Consider the following 21,622-nt stretch of genomic DNA (forward strand, 5'->3'; position numbering starts at 1 on the left):
GCTAATCAGCAGACCAGAGTAACCACAGGGAAAGTGAAAGTTAGTGGATGCTCTCTGTGCACATATAAATCAAGCCATATAAATAAAAATATTTGATATAGTGTATTTTTACATGCGTTTTTCACATAATTTTACATGATTTTTGGTAGTTAATTAATTAAAGCAACAAAAAACAGGTGCCATTTGGGAGCCAAGAAAGCCGGATCTTTTTAGTGAGCCAAGCCAAAAGAACCGGTTCTCTGAAAGGAGCCGGAATTCCCATCGCTATCAAGAATGTAAACAGTGTCGTGATATTTTTTTCGGGGTTGAGACTCGGAAGCGAAATGTATTAATCATACTGACTATTGTGGGATGTTTTAAGCGACATAAGTATCACAGGAAAAGTTGATAAAATTCCACATTTTTTCAAGACAATTTCTATCCGCGTCCGGTCAGTATTGTGGTAAAAGAAGCTTTTTTTATGGACTTTGCCAGCAGAGGGCAGCAAAATTCTAGTGTCAAACGACGTGAATTATAATTTTAATTTAGAACAATAATAATAATAATACATTTCACTCATAAGAACCTTTTAAAACTCTCAAGGCCACTTTAGAGTCACTTTTGTCAGTGGCAGAGATTTTACAGAACGAGCGTGAGATTTACATCCAGTTATTTGTAGTGGTTTGAACTGAATTATTAGGACAGGTTGATCTTATGTTGTTGTTCTGTATTTGCCAAATGAACTAATTTATATTGTCTTTAAAAAAAATAATACATTTCATTCATAAGCGCCTTTCAAAACTTTCAAGGACACTTCACTGTAACAGGATATTTTTTTCTGCGGGAGAGCAGCGGATGCCACACGCGTCAGCGTTCACTCAACCCGGAAGTAACGACCCCATAATGTAGACAACTCCATATTGAATGCTATTGTGCCGATAACCATTTTATATTTGAGTTAGTGGTGTGTGCGTGTTACTTCCGGGTTGTGTGAACGCTGGCGCGACTGGCTCCCGCTGCTCACCCGCAGAAAAACGTATCCTGTGATTGTAAAGTGTCCTTGATAGATTTGAAAGGCGCTTATAAACGAAATGTATTATTAGTATTTTATTATTATTTATTATTATGATGATTATTATTATTACGTATTTTCTGCTAAGATCAAGTTCCGTTTATGCCGGATATGACGACATGTTCCCTCGCAGCTGATTGGAGTAGCGCCGTTCAAAGGGGCGGTTCTTTAAAAATCGCGCGAGTGGAAGTCAACAACCGAGCATTTCTTTTGAAAAAATTAAATTAAATAAAATTAAATAATCGCTTTCCACGTAACGTTCTCGAATGTGTGCGTTACGTTTAACGATGCGTCGTCTTAAGAAAGAAACTCTAGAATCGGTTAAAAGCGTCGAACCGAAGCGGAAGAAGCAGCGGACGCGTGAAAAAGAAGGTAATAACAACAACGTGACAAAATAGGATGAAACAACAACACACCTCCTATCGCTGTTTATTCAAATGTCAGTAACCTGGTGTGGAATGTTACGCCATGTTGACTTTTCTCCTTCAGAAGAACCCACGGTTCCTGTTTTGACTTCCCCTTATCACACTTTCTGCGACCCTGCTGATGTTGCCTATCTGCAAAATCATCTCCTCAGCTGGTACGACCTGGAGAAGAGAGAACTGCCATGGAGGACTCTGGTAATATTATTATTATTATTATAATTTAGCAAAACAATAATCCATTCCATTTCTAAGCGCCTTTCAAAACTCTCAAGGTCACTTTACAGTCACAGAATACGTTTTTCTGTGTGTGAGCAGCAGCAGCCACACGCGCCAGCGTTCACTCAACCTGGAATAACTCAAAGATTGAAAGCTAGCTAGATAGCTAATGTTTTTCTGTGGGTGAGCAGCGGCAGCCACACGCGCCAGCGTTCACTCAACCAGGCAGTAACTCAAAAAGATAGAAAGCTAGCTTGCTAATAGATAGCTAGACAGCTAATAGATAGCGAGCTAGATAGCTAATATGTTTTTTGTGTTACTCCAACAGGCATTAAGAGAGCCTGATGTCAACATAAGAACATATGCAGGTACATTCATGGTAGTCACCGTATAATAAAGTTACCAAGACTGGTTTTATAGTATTTATCATTCCCTGTTTTAGTATGGGTGTCCGAAATCATGCTACAACAGACCCAGGTGGCCACAGTTATAGACTACTACAGAAAATGGATGAAGGTACGACACATTTTGGTCTAGTGACATTAATAATGTGTTTATAATAATAATCCATTTCATTTCGAAGCGCCTTTCAAAACTCTCAAGGACACTTTCCAGTCATTTATGTTGTAAAGTGATGTAAATGTATTCCAGCGTTGGCCCACGGTTTCGGATCTTGCAGCTGCGACGCTGGAGGAGGTGAATCAGATGTGGGCGGGCCTTGGTTACTATTCACGGGGGAAGCGTCTCCATGAAGGTGCCAAAAAGGGGAGTTATGGGTACTTTTTTCTCATATTAAATAGCATCTTTAATATTTCTATTGGTCAAATGCTGCAATTGGGAATATTGACACTCGGAAATATGTGTAACGCCCCTAAAATGGTTATAATAATAATAATAATAATAATCATTTCATTTATAAACGCCTTTCAAAACTCTCAAGGTCACTTTACAGTCACAGGATAGGTTTTTCTGTGGGGGAGCAGCGGCAGCCACAAGCGCCAGCGTTCAATCAACCCAGAAGTAACTCAAATAGATAGAAAGTTAGCTAATAGTCGGCTGGATTGATAGCCAGATAAGGAAAAGCTAGCTATTAGCTATCTAGCAATAATAATAATAATAATAATAATAATAATAATGATCATCATCATCATTGGATTGGATTTGCCTTTATTAGTCTCACAGTGGAGAAATAATCATAATCATAATAATACATTTAATTTATAAGTACCTTTCAAAACTCTCAAAGTCACTTTACAGTCACAGGATAGGCTTTTCTGTGGGTGAGCAGCGGCAGCCACAAACGCCAGCGTTCACTCAACCCAGAAGTAACTCAAATTGATAGAAAGTTAGCTAATAGCCAGCTAGATAGATAGCTAGCTATTAGCTATAATAATAATAATATAATTAAAATTACGGACTTGATTGATTTTTCACCAATATCTTGGTCTCATTTGATGAAAAGGGGAAACTAGTATTGTTTTCTGAGTGATTTAAAGAAAAATCAAGTGAATATGTTTTGTTTTTAAATTTAATGAGACTTCTAAAAAAAAAAAAACTTTCGCATTATATAATGCTATTCGCGTGTGTGTGCAGGTGGTCTCGGAGCTCGGAGGCCAAATGCCCGACACTGTGGACGAGCTGCTGAGACAACTCCCAGGAGTGGGCCGCTACACTGCCGCAGCCATCGGCTCCATCGCGCTGAGTCAAGTCAGCCATTACAGATGCACACGTAAAACGCTTTTAATAGCAGGAATAGCAACGACGTCGCTTATGGCTTATAGGTCGCAGGAGCCGTGGACGGCAATGTCATCCGCGTCCTGTGTCGTATGAGGGCCATCGGGGCCGACTGTACAAGTCCTGCTGTCACAGAAGCACTTTGGTGAGTCTGGAAATTCAATCGCGACAAGCAGCTTGTGACTGACCACGTGTCATAGTCATGTTAAATTTACTACAAAGAGTGTACAAAAGATGTACAACCCTGACTGAGCTCCTTGAGACACTTTATGCAAAAAGCTATCCATTCCATCAAGCCATCAACGACCATCCCAAAGGTGAATAAAACGACTTTATTATATAGTACAGTTTATTTCTTTAATTATAATACCATAACACATTTATTGTACATAAAATAAGGTATATTTTGTGTAGTTTTAAGCCTGAGAAAATTAGAAAATTATGTTTTATGGGGACCTGGGAACGGATTATTCTCTTTTTAATGGTTTCCTATGGGAAATTAATTTTTGGGATACACACTTTTCACCTTACACACTCTGTCTGGGAAGCAATTAGGTTTGTAAGACAAGAAAAGGTTTCTTCAGCCGTCATCTGTACTTCTTTGAAGGTATCGGACGTTTCGCTTTCGCTGACGAAGCTTTTCGGATGAAGAGCGAAACGTCCGACACTTTCAAAGAAGTACAGATGATGGCTGAAGAAACCTTTTCATCGATGGACCGCTCCTGTACGACCGAGAGCTTACACAGACGTTTGTAAGACACGGTCTCACTGTACTACTAAATAGCATCCAAATAATTTGGTTGTCAAACATATAATTGTTGCATTGCTAATTCATTCAAAATTAATGTTTTCGCCATTGTACGTTTTTTGTGGTTTTTTTTGATGATTTTATTGAAACTAAAAGTACTGTTCAAATATTTTGGCCCCTCAAAAAATTGACTGTTGCTTTCCTGTCTGTTGTCTTTCAGGACTCTGGCGAATACTCTGGTCGACCGAGAGCGACCAGGTGACTTCAACCAAGCTATGATGGAACTTGGGGCCCGTGTTTGCACCCCAAAACGGCCCCTGTGCGAACAATGTCCTGTACGCTCTCAATGCCGCTCTTACCGCAAGGTATCATGAAAATTACTCGTTGTCTGTTGATAGAACTTCACTGGTACCAGCAGGAAATTGCACTTGGAAATGTTATGATTTATTTTTTTGTGTGTAGGTTCAAGCCAAACTTGAGCAGAATTCCAAGAGGCTCTTTGGGAACATAAACATCAAGCCAATCACACTTCCAGACATTGAAGACTGCGGTATGTCGTCTTCTTTTCTTCACACGGGACTTCCAATTTTTCTTGATTTTTTTTTTTTTTGGCGACTCTTACTCAGGCGCCGATGGATTATGCCCACTATGTCCACGCGAGCCTTGGGATGAAGAATTGGGGGTTCAGAATTTCCCGAGAAAGCCCGTCAAGAAGCCTCCCAGGCTGGAGCGAACATTGACGTGCGTGCCTACTCGGCGCGGGGAAAACGGCGGAGAGGAATTCCTGCTCACGCAAAGACCGAATAAAGGTTTGAATTTGTTCCCATGTGGATGCTGATTCTAACTATGCATTACGAATACAATCGTTAAAGTCTTTAATCCATTCCGTCAATTGTATTTTATAAAACGGCAAATTCAACTGAGCTAGTTGCCAATAGCGACATTGAACACTAGCAGTCATTAGCTTCCCCCCCAAAAAAAAGTTTACGATGTGGCTCTAAAGTACGCTTTCACTCAAAACAAATTATTTGGATGCTATTTAGTAGTACAGTAAAGTCTCGTTATATCGATATTCAAGGGAGTCCGAAAAAATATCGATATAACCGGGACTATCGATATATCCGACCCTGTTTGCATGTAATTTTCTCCGTGCGTGCATAGAAATAGTATCGATATAACCGGGACTATCGATATATCCGATATCGATATAACCAGACTTTACTGTATTTAGTAGCATGTGCCTGATTGCTTGCGTGTGTATGTATAGGTAACATCCGACTTAAGACCGAGTTCCGTTCCGACCAGCTCTAAAGTACATTTTAACTCAAAACAAATTATTTTTATGCTGTTTAGTAGTAGTAGTAGCAGTAGCAGTAGTATTTAGTAGCGTGTGCCCGATTGCATGCGTGTGTATGTACAGGTAACATCCGACTTACGACCGAGTTCCGTTCCGACCAAGCGGTCGTAAGTCGAAATGGTCGTAAGTTGAGATCAATTGAAAATGTTGAAGAGAGACTCATAGGCTAAATGACTCGCAAACTCCTCCCCCCTCTGGTGCCATCACATGGTCGATTGCTGGGCGACTTGCGAGTACAATCGCCAGAGTCTTCAATCCATCAATTCCGTCAATTCTATTTTATAAAACAGCAAATTCAATTGAGCTAGTTGCCAGGGATTCTACAATAGCGACATTGAACGCTAGCAGTTATTAGCTTCCCCAAAAAAAAGTTGAAAGTGTGGCTCTAAAGTACGTTTTAACTCAAAACAAAATATTTGGATGCTATTTAGTAGTAGTAGTATTTAGTAGCGTGTGCCCGATTGCATGCGTGTGTATGTACAGGTAACATCCGACTTACGACCGAGTTCCGTTCCGACCAAGCGGTCGTAAGTCGAAATGGTCAATTGAGCTAGTTGCCAGGTATTCTACAATAGCGACATTGAACGCTAGCAGTTATTAGCTTCCCCAAAAAAAGTTGAAAGTGTGGCTCTAAAGTACGTTTTAACTAAAAACAAAATATTTGGATGCTATTTAGTAGTAGTAGTATTTAGTAGCGTGTGCCCGATTGCATGCGTGTGTATGTACAGGTAACATCCCACTTACGACCGAGTTCCGTTCCGACCAAGCGGTCGTAAGTCGAAATGGTCGTAAGTTGAAATCAATTGAAAATGTTGAATAGAGACTCGGAGGCTAAATGACTCGCAAACTCCTCCCCCCTCTGGTGCCATCACATGGTCGATTGCTGTGCGAGCGTGAGATGCTGGCTGGCTGGCCAAAATTGTCGTACACGTTGCCGGCAGTGAATGAGTTAAAAAGTGTAGATATGTTTTAATAATTGTAAAGTATTTTAAAGCAGGTTACCACGATTCAAATAAATCAGACAGATTTCTATATTGTACATTATTACATCCCCTATTACAGATTTTCAGCTACTTTGGTGAACCGTTCTGGAACATATTTATTTCGCTGTTTTTCTTTTAATAATGTCATTTTGACACTAAATATGTGGTTTATATCAACATTTATATTTATGCCCGAATCCATGTGCTTTTGTCAGGTTTGCTGGCAGGCTTGTGGGAGTTTCCTAATCTTTTGTTGGAAGACGACAACCAGAATGAAAAGAAACGCAAGGCAGCACTGAGCGCTCACATCGGCCAACTTTTGAGAACTCCGTTGAGTGATTGCTCACTTCAGTATGTGGGAGAAGTAAGCGCTCCAAATTCTCCTTTAAATTTTGACCTTATGCTTCAAACCCATAAAAATGCCATTATTTTGCATCTACAGTGATACCTTGGTTGACAAACCACTTGGCGTACGAACTTTTCAGTTTACGAACGTTATATTTATGAAAATTTTACCTTGGCATAACAAACTACTTTTCGGGATACACACGGAGCTGCCACAATGAGTTATGTGTCGTTCGTGAACAAGCCCGTTCCCCTGTCAAGAAAATGGCAGCCGGCTTGTTTTGGTCCTCTATTCCCCGCCCCCAGTCGTCGGTTAAAGCCACGTGATTGGTCAAGAACGCAACAGTGAGGGGAGGTGGTTTAAACATTAAAGAGAGAGTTAGACGACAGAGAGAGTGACAAAATGGATAGAAAACAGTGAAATTTGGATTCGTTTCAACTTTGATAGTTCAAAAGCAGAGTGTAGACTGCAAGGTTAAAATTCCCATCAATCAGGCTCCACAAATAACCCGCACAAGCCATCTGTACACTTGATGCAAAAAGCTATCAACCCAGCTAAACAGAACACAATTGATGAGGAACAAGGTAACATTATCGCAGAGAAAGCACCTACAAGGGATCATTCCTCAAGATGGGGAAAGGTTACGTTCCTCATCACGTGTTTAATGCTGATGAAACCGGACACTCCATTCCATCAAGCCATCAACGAGCATCACAAAGGTAAATAAAACCACTTTATTATACAGTACAGTTTATTTATTTAATTACAATACCATAGCACATTTATTACACATAAAATAAGGTATATTTTGTGTAGGTTTAAGGCTTAGAAAATGATGTTTTATAGGGACCTGGGAACGGATTATTCTCATTTTAATGGTTTTCTATGTGAAATTGATTTTTGGGATACACACTTTTCACCTTACACACTCTGTCTGGGAATCAATTAAGTTTGTAAGCCAAGGTATCACTGTATTCTTATTTCCCAAATGGAAAAATTAATCCACTGTTGGTTTGTATTTTTGTTGCCGTGTCCTCATCACAGGTACTTCACATCTTCTCGCACATCCGCCAGATCTACGTAGTTTACGCTTTGCGCTTGGGAGACGCCGAGGCGGCTCTACCGATGGAAGAAATGCGTTGGCTCAGCAGGTCGGCGCTCCATAAGGCCGCTGTGTCTACTGGAGTTAAAAAGGTCACAGTTGCAAATTTGCCCATTTTGTAGATTTTTATTTTTATTTTTTAATGTACCGTATGTCAACTTGTATGCAGATTGTGAAGCTTTATGACTCTGCAAGTCTTCAAAAGGAACGGAAATCTCCAGTAAGTATTCATCCGCGTCCTGTTGGAAGAAATAGCAATTTTTAAAATGGAAACTCTGCCATGAAAAGCCACCAGAAGCTCTTGATAATATCTGCGATGATAACGATCACGCATTTTCACACTTGCTTCACTTTAAGAATGCAAAGAGACAAAAGGACGACGTCAAGAAAAGACCACGCGGCACAAGGAAAGGCGAAGTGAAGACATCCAGTAGAGACAACAAGCAACTATCACTCTCCTCCTTTTTCAGGACCATGAAACAAGAAACATGCTGAATGTTTCATATTTCTACTTTCTGTATACAACTTTTCAACGATTAACATACTATGTCAGCGTCCATTAACATTGTGAGTCCATGGGAGCGAACGAGCTAATAGCCAACTTTTAATTCTGTAAATTATTCCCCATTCCTCAAATTTGATGTTTTTTTTTTAAACCGCACGCGAATTGCAGAATTGATATATTTTAAGATGTCCAAAACGTTTTTATTGTGATAGGTCATTGATACCAAAGATATTACAAATGCAGCAAGACAATCAAGGTACAGTACGCACACGTCCCAAGATTTACTTCATTTCTTTACATTCTCTACGTTTTATCATGATTTGATGTTTAATGGTGTTATTTTTCTTTTATTTAAACCAGGAAGAAATAGTATTTTTGAGGGCGGGTGTATTTTTTTTTTATGGGTTACGATAAATAAAACCGAATTGAACTTCGAATCATAGAAAAGCATGAGGTTAGTGTCGTTTTAGAGAAGCAGTTCAAGCGTTGTGCTTCGAAATGTGCGGTCCTGAAACTCGATAAAGACTAAAAAGCCAACTAAGGATGCTGAAATAATTTGAAACCGCTTGAAAATGATTCACGTACGATAGTTTTTTTAAACCCTTGAATCTCTTCATCAACTTGGTCCTGCCGTCATTTGTGAAACGACCAAAAGGGAAAGAAACAGCGCCTCCCAGTGTAGAATGTGTGTGTTACCATCAATTTTTTGTCTGCATATCTCGATGTCTTGATTCTTCATCTTGCTCGTTCAGTCATTAAAGTAAAACAACAAAAAAGTAAAGAAACAGCGCCCTCAGTGTATAGTGTGTGTGCCACACGTCACTTTTTTGTCGGCACACCTCGAAAGTTTTTTAATTAGGAAAAACCCCCTCGATGTCTTTATTCTTCATCTTGCTACTGCCGTCATTTGTGAAACGATCAAAACGGAAAGAAACAGCGCCCCCCCCCTCTGTACAATGTGTGTTACCACTTTTTTGTCGGCATGCCTCGATGTCTTCATTCTTCGTCTTGTTCGTGTCGTCATTTGTAAAACAACCAAAAAGCAAAGAAACAACGCCCCCAGTGGACAATGTGTGTGTTACGTCACATTTTTGTCGGCACATTTCGAAGGTTTTTTAATTAGAAAAGCCCCTACATTTATTTATTCTTCTCCCGACCGTCATTTGTGAAACGACCAAAAGGGAAAGAAACAGCGCCCCCCTCTGTACAATGTGTGTGTTACCGCTTTACTTTTTTGTCGGCATACCTCCGTCTTGATTCATCTTCCTTGTGTCTTCATTTGTAAAACAATCAAAAGGAAAAGAAACAGCGCCCCCCCCCCATTGTACAGTGTTATCACTGTATTTTTTGGTCGGTATGCAAAGAACGCCGACGCCTCTAAATCTCTTTCTTCTCTACGTTGTTAACGGCCGCATAATGCGCTGCTCGACGCAAGGAGGAAGAGCAACAGCTGTCAACCCATCTTGAAAGTACGTAACTTCTCACGCCGGAAAGTACGTACACTATTTGCAATACTGTATATTGATGACGTCTTTTTGAAGTATTTTTTTTAAAACAAGTTGCAGAAAAAGCAGATGATGGCATCCGCGTGGGAAACGATCTTGTCCGTCCACCAGCATATCGTCGACAATGGCGGTATGTCTCTTTTATTCTTTTTAAGCCGACATCTAATGTGGATTGTAAATACAGTAGTTGTTGTTTTTTTACTTTTACGTTCTTACTGTTCAATAGTAATTTTCTTATGTGTATAGTTCTTGGAAAGCCGCGAGACGTGGCTTGAATGCCGGTATTGTGTGTGTATTTATTGCTATTTAATCTCGTGCCATATTTTTGGGCTTTGTATGTGACAAAATGGCATGTTTGAATCCTTATTTTCATTTCAGAGGCACATCAAAGTCCGATAACATCTAGCAAGCACCTTTGATAAATTTTTTAAAGCCTCTAACTCGGAAAACAAGACATTGATCCATTGTATCAAAGCACTTCTTATATATAAACAAAACGGCAATGTGGTTCCTTGTCATAAAGTTCATGGCGAACCACTTTTCACAAATTGAAAGTAGTTCCGCAGAAGTGCTATTTTTGTCAAAATCAATTACAGTGATACCTTGGTTTACGAACTTAATTGGTTCCCAGAAAGAGTGTGTAAGGCGAAAAGTGTGTATCCCAAAAAAATATTTCCCATAGGAAACCATTAAAATGAGAATAATCCGTTCCCAGTTCCCCATAAAACATAATTTTCTACTTTCTAATTTAATTTTCTAAGCCGTAAAACTACATAAAATATACCTAATTTTATGTATAATAAACGTTCTTCTGTACTGTATAGTAAAGCCGTTTTATTGACCTTTGTGATGGTCGTTGATGGCTTGATGGAATGGAGTGGCTGCTTTCATCAGCAATAAACACTTGATGAGGAACGTAGCCTTCTTCTTTCACCATCTTGAGGAATGATCCCTTGTAGGTGCTTTCTCTGTGATAATTTTATCTAGTTCCTCATCAATTGTGTTCTGTTTTGATAGATTTTTGCATCAATTGTACAGATGGCTTGTGCAGATTGTTTGTGGAGCCTATTGATGGGATATTTTAACCTTGCAGTCTACACTCTGCCTTTGAACTTTCAAAGTTGAAAGTCTCACTGTCGTCTGCCTGTCTCTTTAATGTCTAAACCACCTCCCCTCACTGCTGCGTTCTTGACCAATCACATGGCTGTAACCCAAGACTGGGCGCGGGGAATAGAGGATCAAAACAAGCCGGCTGCCATTTTGTTGTTAGGAGAACGGGCTCGTTCGCGAACACTCATTGAGGCAGCTCCGTGTACGAAAAATGTTCGTATGCCAAGGTAAAATTGTCATAAATTTAACGTTCTTAAACCGAAAAGTTTGTAAGCCAAGGGGTTCGTAAACCGAGGTGTCACTGTATGTTCAACTTTGGTCTCTTTTGAGAGCTCTTCTCCAACCTGTTTGTTCAAATCACCCAATTCAAATGATCTCATCAGCAAACTTTACAGAAACCTGATATCCAACGTGCCCACGTCTCCAACCTGTTTGTTCAAATCACCCAATTCAAATGATCTCATCAGCAAACTTTACAGAAACCTGATATCCAACTTGATTATTTGAATCAGGGGCGTTGGAGGAAGGAAAACATGTAAAATAGGCAGCATCAGAATTTCTTTCGGACCAGATATTCAAACATTCGGCACCTACCCAAAAACACTCACCTAAAAACGGTCAAATGTTTTACAGCTGTAGTTCATTCGTATCGTAATTTTTGTTCTTAATTTGTTGATTGAACAGTCATCTGAATTTTTTACTGCTAAATATTGCAAGAAAATCCGCTTTGGTGACATTGCTGGTATCACCTCATCAGCATAACTAAGCCTATGTTGCCTAAGAAGTCTGTTGTACGAACGATCCAAATTGAACCTCACACCACCTCATCGGTTTAGTGAAGAATTTAGCTGTTTTATGAAAATAGCTTCTTTTACTCCCCTTTCAAACCATCTATGTTCTTTCGCTAAGATTTTAACCTAATGCTGATGAGGTGATGCCAGGGCAAATAGGGCAATCAGGCCAGTCGTCACTCAGGACAATAGAAGCAATCAATGGAGCCGCAGGGAGTAGTCCTCTGCTCCCCCCCCCAACCTGAGAGCAAGGACCTATCATAGCAGAGTGCCATGTCTGGACAGTAGGGATATATATATAGGGCCGAAACTACCATTAAGACTTTAGTTTGCTGACGAAGCATCTTGGATAAGAAGCGAAACGTCCGAGACCTTCAAAGAAGTACAGATGATGGCTGAAGTATCCTTTTCATCGATGGACCACTCCTGTACGACTGAGAACTTACACAGACGCATTTCAAGAATATATATATATATATTTTTACTTTTGCTTTGATTAAATTTGTCACCCCCCTTTTTTGTACTTGTTATTAATTTAATTTCATTTAATGTAATTTAATTTAATGTTATTGTATTGAATTTTATTTTATTTTTTTGTACTCCAGACAAAAGAACCGACCCGTGGCTGTGGGTCTACTCGCCAATCCCGGTCACGCTCATCGTCCTGCTGTACTTGTTCCTGGTGTGGGCGGGGCCTCGTCTCATGAAATACAGAAAGCCCGTCAACCTCCGCGTGTTCCTCATCGTATACAACTTGGCTATGGTGGGCTTGTCAGCGTACATGTTCCATGAGGTGCGTTGAACCTTGTTTGTTTTTGGAATATATGATAATAATAATAATAAATTTTATTTCTAAGCGCCTTTCAAAACTCTCAAGGACACTTTACAGTCACGTAATTTGCGTGAAGTAAAGCGCAACAGTCTTAATTCTTTGTTATCTGTCGTGTACATTTTGACGGTTTAGTGTCATGAAAACCAATTGAAGATTGTAAAAAAAAAAACGGGGTCATGAAATGATGGCCCACCACTGTTATTATTAAATACAGTGATACCTCGGTTTATGAACCCCTTGGCTTACGAACTTTTGGTTTACGAATGTTAAATTTCTGAAAATTTCACAGACAGAGAGAGAGTGAAGCCATTCTCCAAGAAAAGAAAATGGCTGCCGACATTTTTTTGTCCTCTATTCCCCGCCCCCAGTCTTCGGTTAAAGCCACGTGATTGGTCAAGACTGCAGCAGTGAGGGGAGGTGGTTTAATCATTAAAGACACAGGCAGACGACAGAGAGAGACTGAGAAAATGGGGAGAAAACAGTGGAATTTGGACTTGTTTCAACTTTGATAGTTCAAATGCAGTCTAGACTGCAAGGTTAAAATTCCCATCAATCAGGCTCCACAAGTAACCCGCACAAGCCATCTGTACACTTGATTCAAAAAGCCACCAACCCAGCTAAACAGAACACAATTGATGAGGAACTAGGTAAAATTATGGCAGAGAAAGCACCTACAAGGGATCATTCCTCAAGATGGTAAAATAAGAAGGCTACGTTCCTCATTAAGTGTTTAATGCTGATGAAACAGCCACTCCATTCCATCAAGCCATCAACGACAATCACAAAGGTCAATAAAACGACTTTATTATACCGTACAGTTAATGTATTTAATTATAATACCATAGCACATATATTATAGATAAAATAAGGTATATTTTGTGTAGTGTTAAGGCTTGGAAAAGTAGAAAATGATGTTTTTATGGGCACCAGGGAACGGATTATTCTCATTTTAATGGTTTCCTGTGGGCAAATAATTTTTGGGATACACACTTTTCGCCTTACACACTGTGTCTGGGAACCGATTCAGTTCGTAAGCCAAAGTATCACTTTGTCATTGCCTCAACTTGCCACAAAATGGCAGCAAAGTATCCGCTTTCTATTAGGACAACGCTATGGCTACATTGGATTACATCTGGTTTGAAAAGTGCATACGTACATTCATGTTCTCTGTTATGAATTAACAACACATTGTAAGTGATAAAAAAATGTGTTTTTATTCCTTCTTTGGCTTCCAAAACTGTGAAAATTGTCATGTGACTTGTCTGGTAGTTCTTGGCTACTTCCTGGTTGTCCAACTACAGCCTCTTGTGTCAACCGGTGGACTACAGCAGAAGGCCGCTGCCCATGAGGGTAAGAAATATTTTTTCGTAAAAGTGTCTTAGAAAATCATATTTCATCTATTATTGTTATGATTGATATAATGTCTGACTTCCTTCTTTTTTTTATTGCTATTTTTTTTTTTCAAGATGGCTCGGGTCTGTTGGTTGTTCTTCATCTCCAAAGTCATCGAGCTCATTGACACGGTAAATGGGTTCAAACCTCCATTCCAGAAAGATCTTTTGTTCTGTCGTCCGTCGCGTATCATGAGATTCATCATCCTTTCTGTCGCGTTGACGATGAGGGCAGGCTGTCTTCATCCTGAGGAAGAAAAACAACCAACTGACATTCCTTCACGTCTTTCACCACGCCACCATGATCCTCAGCTGGTGGCTCGCCATCAAGTACACGCCGGGCGGACAGTGTAAGACAACCTTTGCTTGCGTTTCCACCTTTTTGAAAATTGCAGTCCTCTTTGACATTTTGAATGTATACCACTGATGATGATGATGATGATGATGATAATACTAGAAATAATAATAATACTAAAATGAAAATAATAAAAATTAAAATAATACAAAAATAAAAATAATACTAAAAATAAAAATAAATAAATAAAAAAAAACTAATTAAACAATTCAATAAAATTAAAAAATAATAAAAAAGAGAGTTTGAAAGTATACCACTGATGATGATGATGATAATAACAATACTAGAAATAATAATACTAAAATGAAAATAATAAAAATAAAAATAATACAAAAATAAAAATAATACTAAAAATAAAAATAAATAAATAAATAAAAACTAATTAAACAATTCAATAAAATTAAAAAATAATAAAAAAGAGAGTTTGAAAGTATACCACTGATGATGATGATGATAATAATACTAGAAATAATAATACTAAAATGAAAATAATAAAAATTAAAATAATACAAAAATAAAAATAATACTAAAAATAAAAATAAATAAATTAAAAAAAAAACTAATTAAACAATTCAATAAAATTAAAAAATAATAAAAAAGAGAGTTTGAAAGTATACCACTGATGATGATGATGATAATAATAATACTAGAAATAATAATAATACTAAAATGAAAATAATAAAAATTAAAATAATACTAAAATGAAAATAATACTAAAAATAAATAAATTAAAAAAAAAACTAATTAAAAAAATCAATAAAATTAAAAAGTAATAAAAATAATAAAAAAGAGAGTTTGAAAGTATACAATTAATGATGATGATGATGATAATAATAATACTAAAAATGAAAATAAAATCCATAATAATAATAATTGCGGCGTTCACTCAAATAAATAGATAGAAAGCTATCTAGCTATAATAATAATACTAAAAATGAAAATAAAATCCATAATAATAATAATTGCGGCGTTCACTCAAATAAATAGATAGAAAGCTATCTAGCCAGCTAATAGAGAGCTAATGGATAGCCAACAGATAGATAGCTAGCCACTTAGCTGATATGTTTGGGCGTGTACTACAATGGCGCTTTAAGTCCTATTTTCAATTCCCGAATAAATTTGTGAATGGGTGAAAATAATCACATTTAATCCGCTCATAGAATCACCGTGCGATGTTTCAGGTTTCCTCACTGGCCTGATCAACACTTTTGTCCACACCGTCATGTATTCATACTACGGGCTAGCTGCTCTGGGTCCTCACGTGCAGAAGTACCTGTGGTGGAAGTCATACCTCACCTCCCTGCAGCTGGTAAAAAAGAGAATTCTTATCTTTGCAGAGGATTAATAATATATGCCGATGGGGTATTGTTAATAATAATAATACATTTCATTTACAAGCGCCTTTCAAAACTCTCAAGGTCACTTTACAGTCACGGGATACGTTTTTCTGTGGGTGAGCAACGGCAGCCACAGGTGCCAGCGTTCACTCAACCTTGAAGTAAATAGAAAGCTAGCTATCCAGCTAGTAGATAGCTAACAGATAGCTCGCTAGATAGGTAGCCACCTAGATACCTATATAGCGAGCTAGCTAGCTAGATAGTTAGTTAGCTAATACACTGAATGTCACTAAAATACATAGATAGAAAGCGATCTAGCCAGCTAATAGATAGCCAACAGATAGCTCGCTAGATAGCTAGCCACCTAGATAGCTATATTGCTAGCTAGCTAGCTAGCTAGATAGTTAGCTAATAATATGAATGTCAACCAATTAATAATAATAATAACCCATTTGATTTCTAAGTGCCTTTCAAAACTCTCAATGTCACTTTACAGTCACAGGATCAGTTTTTCTGTGGGTGAGCAGTGGCAACCACACGCGCCAGCGTTCACTCAACCCGGAAGTTACTCAAATAAATACGAGGGCTAGCTAGCTAATAGATAGCCAGCCGGCGAGCTAACTAAAAGCCAGCCATATATATAGCCAGCTAAAAGACAGTTAGCCACATCGCTCGCTAATAGCTAGCCAGCCATATAGCTAGCAAGGTATATAGCTAATAGATAGCTAACTAATAAATAGACAGCCAGATAGCTAGCTAATAGACAGAAAATAGATAGCTATCTAGGTAGCTAGCTAGGTAACCAGCTTTTATTATGCTTGTCTGACTGTAAAGTGTCCTTGAGAGCTTTGAAAGGCGCTTAAAATGTAATGTATTATTATTATTATGATGAAAAGAAAAAAAAATGACACCAGCTTTCATTTTGCCTCGCCAGCTGCAGTTCCTGCTGATTATCACCCACGCGACCTACAACATGTTAACCGAATGCGACTTCCCGCTCGGCACCAACATTTTGATGGTGGTTAAAGGCATCATCTTCATCACCCTCTTTGGTAACTTCTATCGCCAGAGTTACATGGAGAAGAAAAAGCGACAGTAAGACAGGTTCAGATTTGTGCAGTGCTGTTTTGGTGTTTTGTTTTTTTTTTTACACTTGAAAATGTTTACATCCAAGACATTTGCTGTACTGTATGTACTTACTCGCCTTAGCCACATGATGGCAGCAGATACTCAGGTTGCATTAAAACACCCTGAAACGCTTGTCCTCTCATTTATATACAGTGATACCTCAGTTTACGAACCCCTTGGTTTACGAACTTTTCGGTTTACGAATGTTAAATTTGTAAACGTTTTACCTTGGCATACGAACTTTACCTTGGCATACGAACTTTTTTCATACACGGAGCTGCCTCAATGAGTGATGTAAGGCGTTTTTAGTAGAAAAAAAAACCGACCGTGCTTAGTAAGGCGTTTTTAATCGAAAAAAATGACCATGTGTAGTAAGGCGTTTTTAGCTGAAAAAAACGACCATGTATATATAGTAAGGCATTTTTAGACGATAAAAACGACCATGTATAGTAAGGCGTTTTTAGCCGAAAAAAAACAACCGTGCATAGTAAGGAGTTTTTAGCCAAAAAAAAGACCATGTATCGTAAGGCGTTTTTAGCCGAAAAAAAAGACCATGTAGAGTAAGGCGTTTTTAGCCCAAAAAAAAGACCATGTATAGTAAGGCGTTTTTAGCCGAAAAAAACGCCCATGTATAAGAAGGCATTTTTAGCCAAAAAAAAAGACCATGTATAGTAAGGCATTTTTCGCCGAAAAAAAAACGCCCATGCATTTTTAGCCCAAAAAAAAAGACCATGTATAGTAAGGCGTTTTTGGCGAAAAAAAACGACCATGTATAGTAAGGTGTTTTTAGCCGAAAACAACGACGCATGAAAAAAACGACCATGTATAGCAAGGCGTTTTTAGCCCAAAAAAAACGCCCATGTATAGCAAGGCGGTTTTAGCCGAAAAAAAACGCCCATGTATAGTAAGGCGTTTTTAGCCGAAAAAAACGCCCATGTATAATAAGGCATTTTTAGCCAAAAAAAAAGACCATGTATAGTAAGGCATTTTTAGCCGAAAAAAATGACCATGTATAGCAAGGCGTTTTTAGCCCAAAAAAAACGCCCATGTATAGCAAGGCGGTTTTAGCCGAAAAAAAACGCCCATGTATAGTAAGGCGTTTTTAGCCGAAAAAAACGCCCATGTATAATAAGGCATTTTTAGCCAAAAAAAAAGACCATGTATAGTAAGGCATTTTTCGCCGAAAAAAAACGCCCATGCATTTTTAGCCCAAAAAAAAAGACCATGTATAGTAAGGCGTTTTTGGCGAAAAAAAACGACCATGTATAGTAAGGTGTTTTTAGCCGAAAACAACGACGCATGAAAAAAACGACCATGTATAGCAAGGCGTTTTTAGGCGAAAAAAACGACCATGTACATATAGTAAGGCATTTTTAGACGATAAAAACGACCATGTATAGTAAGGCGTTTTTAGCCGAAAATAACAACCGTGCATAGTAAGGCGTTTTTAGCCGAAAATAACACCGTGCATAGTAAGGCGTTTTTAGCCAAAAAAAAGACCATGTATAGTAAGGCGTTTTTAGCCGGAAAAAACGGCCATGTATAGTAGGCTGTTTTTAATTGAAAAAAACATGTATAGTAAGGAGTTTTCCCCCGGAAAAAAAAACATGTATAGTACGGCGTTATCATACCGAAAAAAAACGACCATGTATAGTAAGGCATTTTTAGTTGAAAAAAAAACGACCATGTATTGTAAGGCATTTTTACCGCACAAAAACGACCATGTATAGTAAAGGTATTTTTTCTTGGATGTAGTCGAGATGTAGCTCAGAGAGAGAGTACATACTTTGAATGTATGAGGTCTGGGGTTCAATCCCAGCCATCTGCGCTTGGGATTTTTGCAAATTTCACCATTGCAGGAGCATTAAAGGTTTTTTTAATCTTATTGAAAAATGACCATGTATAGTAAGGCGTTTTTAGCCGAAAACAACGACGCACGAAAATGACGACCATGTATAGTAAGGCGTTTTTAGCTGAAAAAAACGACCATGTATAGTAAGGCGTTTTTAGCCGAAAACAACGACGCACGAAAATAACGACCATGTATAGTAAGGCGTTTTTGGCGAAAAAAACGACCATGTATTGTAAGGCGTTTTTAGCCGAAAACAACGACGCACGAAAAAAACGACCATGTATAGTAAGGCGTTTTTAGCCGAAAACAACGACGCACGAAAAAAACGACCATGTATAGTAAGGCGTTTTTCGACGAAAAAAACGACCATGTATTGTAAGGCATTTTTACCGCACAAAAACGACCATGTATAGTAAGGCGTTTTTAGCTGAAAAAAACGACCATGTATAGTAAGGCGTTTTTAGCCGAAAACAACGACGCACGAAAATAACGACCATGTATAGTAAGGCGTTTTTAGCCGAAAAAAACAACCATGTATAGCAAGGCGTTTTTAGCCGAAAAAAACGACCATGTATAGTAAGGCGTTTTTAGCCGAAAAAAACGACCATGTATAGTAAGGCGTTTTTAGCCGAAAAAAACGACCATGTATAGTAAGGCGTTTTTAGCCGAAAAAAACGACCATGTATAGCAAGGCATTTTTAGCCGAAAAAAACGACCATGTATAGTAAGGCGTTTTTAGCCGAAAAAAACGACCATGTATAGTAAGGCGTTTTTAGCCGAAAACAACGACGCACGAAAATAACGACCATGTATAGTAAGGCGTTTTTGGCGAAAAAAACGACCATGTATAGTAAGGCGTTTTTAGCCGAAAACAACGACGCACGAAAAAAACGACCATGTATAGTAAGGCGTTTTTAGCCGAAAACAACGACGCACGAAAAAAACGACCATGTATAGTAAGGCGTTTTTCGACGAAAAAAACGACCATGTATTGTAAGGCATTTTTACCGCACAAAAACGACCATGTATAGTAAGGCGTTTTTAGCCGGAAACAACGACGCACGAAAATAACGACCATGTATAGTAAGGCGTTTTTAGCCGAAAAAAACGACCATGTATAGCAAGGCGTTTTTAGCCGAAAAAAACGACCATGTATAGTAAGGCGTTTTTAGCCGAAAAAAACGACCATGTATAGCAAGGCGTTTTTAGCCGAAAAAAACGACCATGTATAGTAAGGCGTTTTTAGCCGAAAAAAACGACCATGTATAGCAAGGCATTTTTAGCCGAAAAAAACGACCATGTATAGTAAGGCGTTTTTAGCCGAAAAAAACGACCATGTATAGCAAGGCGTTTTTAGCCGAAAAAAACGACCATGTATAGTAAGGCGTTTTTAGCCGAAAAAAACGACCATGTATAGCAAGGCGTTTTTAGCCGAAAAAAACGACCATGTATAGTAAGGCGTTTTTAGCCGAAAAAAACGACCATGTATAGCAAGGCGTTTTTAGCCGAAAAAAACGACCATGTATAGTAAGGCGTTTTTAGCCGAAAAAAACGACCATGTATAGTAAGGCGGTTTTCGACGAAAAAAACGACCATGTATTGTAAGGCATTTTTACCGCACAAAAACGACCATGTATAGTAAGGCGTTTTTAGCTGAAAAAAACGACCATGTATAGTAAGGCGTTTTTAGCTGAAAAAAACGACCATGTATAGTAAGGCGTTTTTAGCCGAAAAAAAACGACCATGTATAGTAAGGCGTTTTTAGCCGAAAACAACGACGCACAAAAATAACGACCATGTATAGTAAGGCGTTTTTAGCCGAAAAAAACGACCATGTATAGTAAGGCGTTTTTAGCTGAAAAAAACGACCATGTATAGCAAGGCGTTTTTAGCCGAAAAAAACGACCATGTATAGCAAGGCGTTTTTAGCCGAAAAAAACGACCATGTATAGTAAGGCGTTTTTAGCCGAAAAAAACGACCATGTATAGCAAGGCGTTTTTAGCCGAAAAAAACGACCATGTATAGTAAGGCGTTTTTAGCCGAAAAAAACGACCATGTATAGCAAGGCATTTTTAGCCGAAAAAAACGACCATGTATAGTAAGGCGTTTTTAGCCGAAAAAAACGACCATGTATAGCAAGGCGTTTTTAGCCGAAAAAATTGACCATGTATAGTAAGGCGTTTTTAGCCGAAAAAAACGACCATGTATAGCAAGGCGTTTTTAGCCGAAAAAAACGACCATGTATAGTAAGGCGTTTTTAGCCGAAAAAAACGACCATGTATAGCAAGGCGTTTTTAGCCGAAAAAAACGACCATGTATAGTAAGGCGTTTTTAGCCGAAAAAAACGACCATGTATAGTAAGGCGGTTTTCGACGAAAAAAACGACCATGTATTGTAAGGCATTTTTACCGCACAAAAACGACCATGTATAGTAAGGCGTTTTTAGCCGAAAAAACGACCATGTATAGTAAGGCGTTTTTAGCCGAAAACAACGACGCATGAAAATAACGACCATGTATAGTAAGGCGTTTTTAGCCGAAAAAAACGACCATGTATAGCCAGGCGTTTTTAGCCGAAAAAAACGACCATGTATAGTAAGGCGTTTTTCGACGAAAGAAACGACCATGTATTGTAAGGCATTTTTACCGCACAAAAACGACCATGTATAGTAAGGCGTTTTTAGCCGAAAAAAACGACCATGTATAGTAAGGCGTTTTTAGCCGAAAACAACGACGCATGAAAATAACGACCATGTATAGTAAGGCGTTTTTAGCCGAAAAAAACGACCATGTATAGTAAGGCGTTTTTAGCCGAAAACAACGACGCATGAAAATAACGACCATGTATAGTAAG

The 21,622-nt window shown here is 38.5% G+C and overlaps 2 protein-coding genes across 4 annotated transcripts; both read left to right on the top strand.

The window, feature by feature from the left end:
• Positions 1-1,227: 1,227 nt before the first annotated feature.
• Positions 1,228-9,655, top strand: mutyh (mutY DNA glycosylase). Of its 2 annotated transcripts, XM_089001260.1 has the most exons (14): positions 1,228-1,423; positions 1,541-1,671; positions 2,021-2,060; positions 2,135-2,208; positions 2,344-2,455; positions 3,284-3,399; positions 3,474-3,571; positions 4,395-4,539; positions 4,637-4,724; positions 4,801-4,983; positions 6,730-6,878; positions 7,905-8,054; positions 8,132-8,182; positions 8,320-9,655. In XM_089001260.1, the coding sequence occupies exons 1-14, from the start codon at positions 1,318-1,320 to the stop codon at positions 8,455-8,457; spliced, it is 1,581 nt and encodes a 526-aa protein (XP_088857386.1). In that variant the 5' UTR covers positions 1,228-1,317; the 3' UTR covers positions 8,458-9,655. The 2 variants fall into 2 exon arrangements, with proteins under 2 accessions (XP_088857386.1, XP_088857387.1); XM_089001261.1 differs by lacking the exon at positions 2,021-2,060 and having other exon boundaries at positions 1,287-1,423.
• Positions 8,711-17,199, top strand: elovl8b (ELOVL fatty acid elongase 8b). Of its 2 annotated transcripts, XM_089001262.1 has the most exons (9): positions 8,711-8,723; positions 9,903-9,936; positions 10,027-10,102; positions 12,479-12,666; positions 13,975-14,055; positions 14,172-14,228; positions 14,332-14,446; positions 15,633-15,760; positions 16,723-17,198. In XM_089001262.1, the coding sequence occupies exons 3-9, from the start codon at positions 10,042-10,044 to the stop codon at positions 16,885-16,887; spliced, it is 795 nt and encodes a 264-aa protein (XP_088857388.1). In that variant the 5' UTR covers positions 8,711-8,723; positions 9,903-9,936; positions 10,027-10,041; the 3' UTR covers positions 16,888-17,198. The 2 variants fall into 2 exon arrangements, with proteins under 2 accessions (XP_088857388.1, XP_088857389.1); XM_089001263.1 differs by lacking the exon at positions 8,711-8,723 and having other exon boundaries at positions 9,784-9,960; positions 16,723-17,199.
• The last annotated feature ends 4,423 nt before the right edge of the window (positions 17,200-21,622 follow it).

This window comes from Hippocampus bargibanti, linkage group LG07 (assembly GCF_051943395.1).
Source record: "Hippocampus bargibanti isolate YZ-2025 linkage group LG07, ASM5194339v1, whole genome shotgun sequence".
Lineage (NCBI taxonomy): Eukaryota > Metazoa > Chordata > Actinopteri > Syngnathiformes > Syngnathidae > Hippocampus > Hippocampus bargibanti.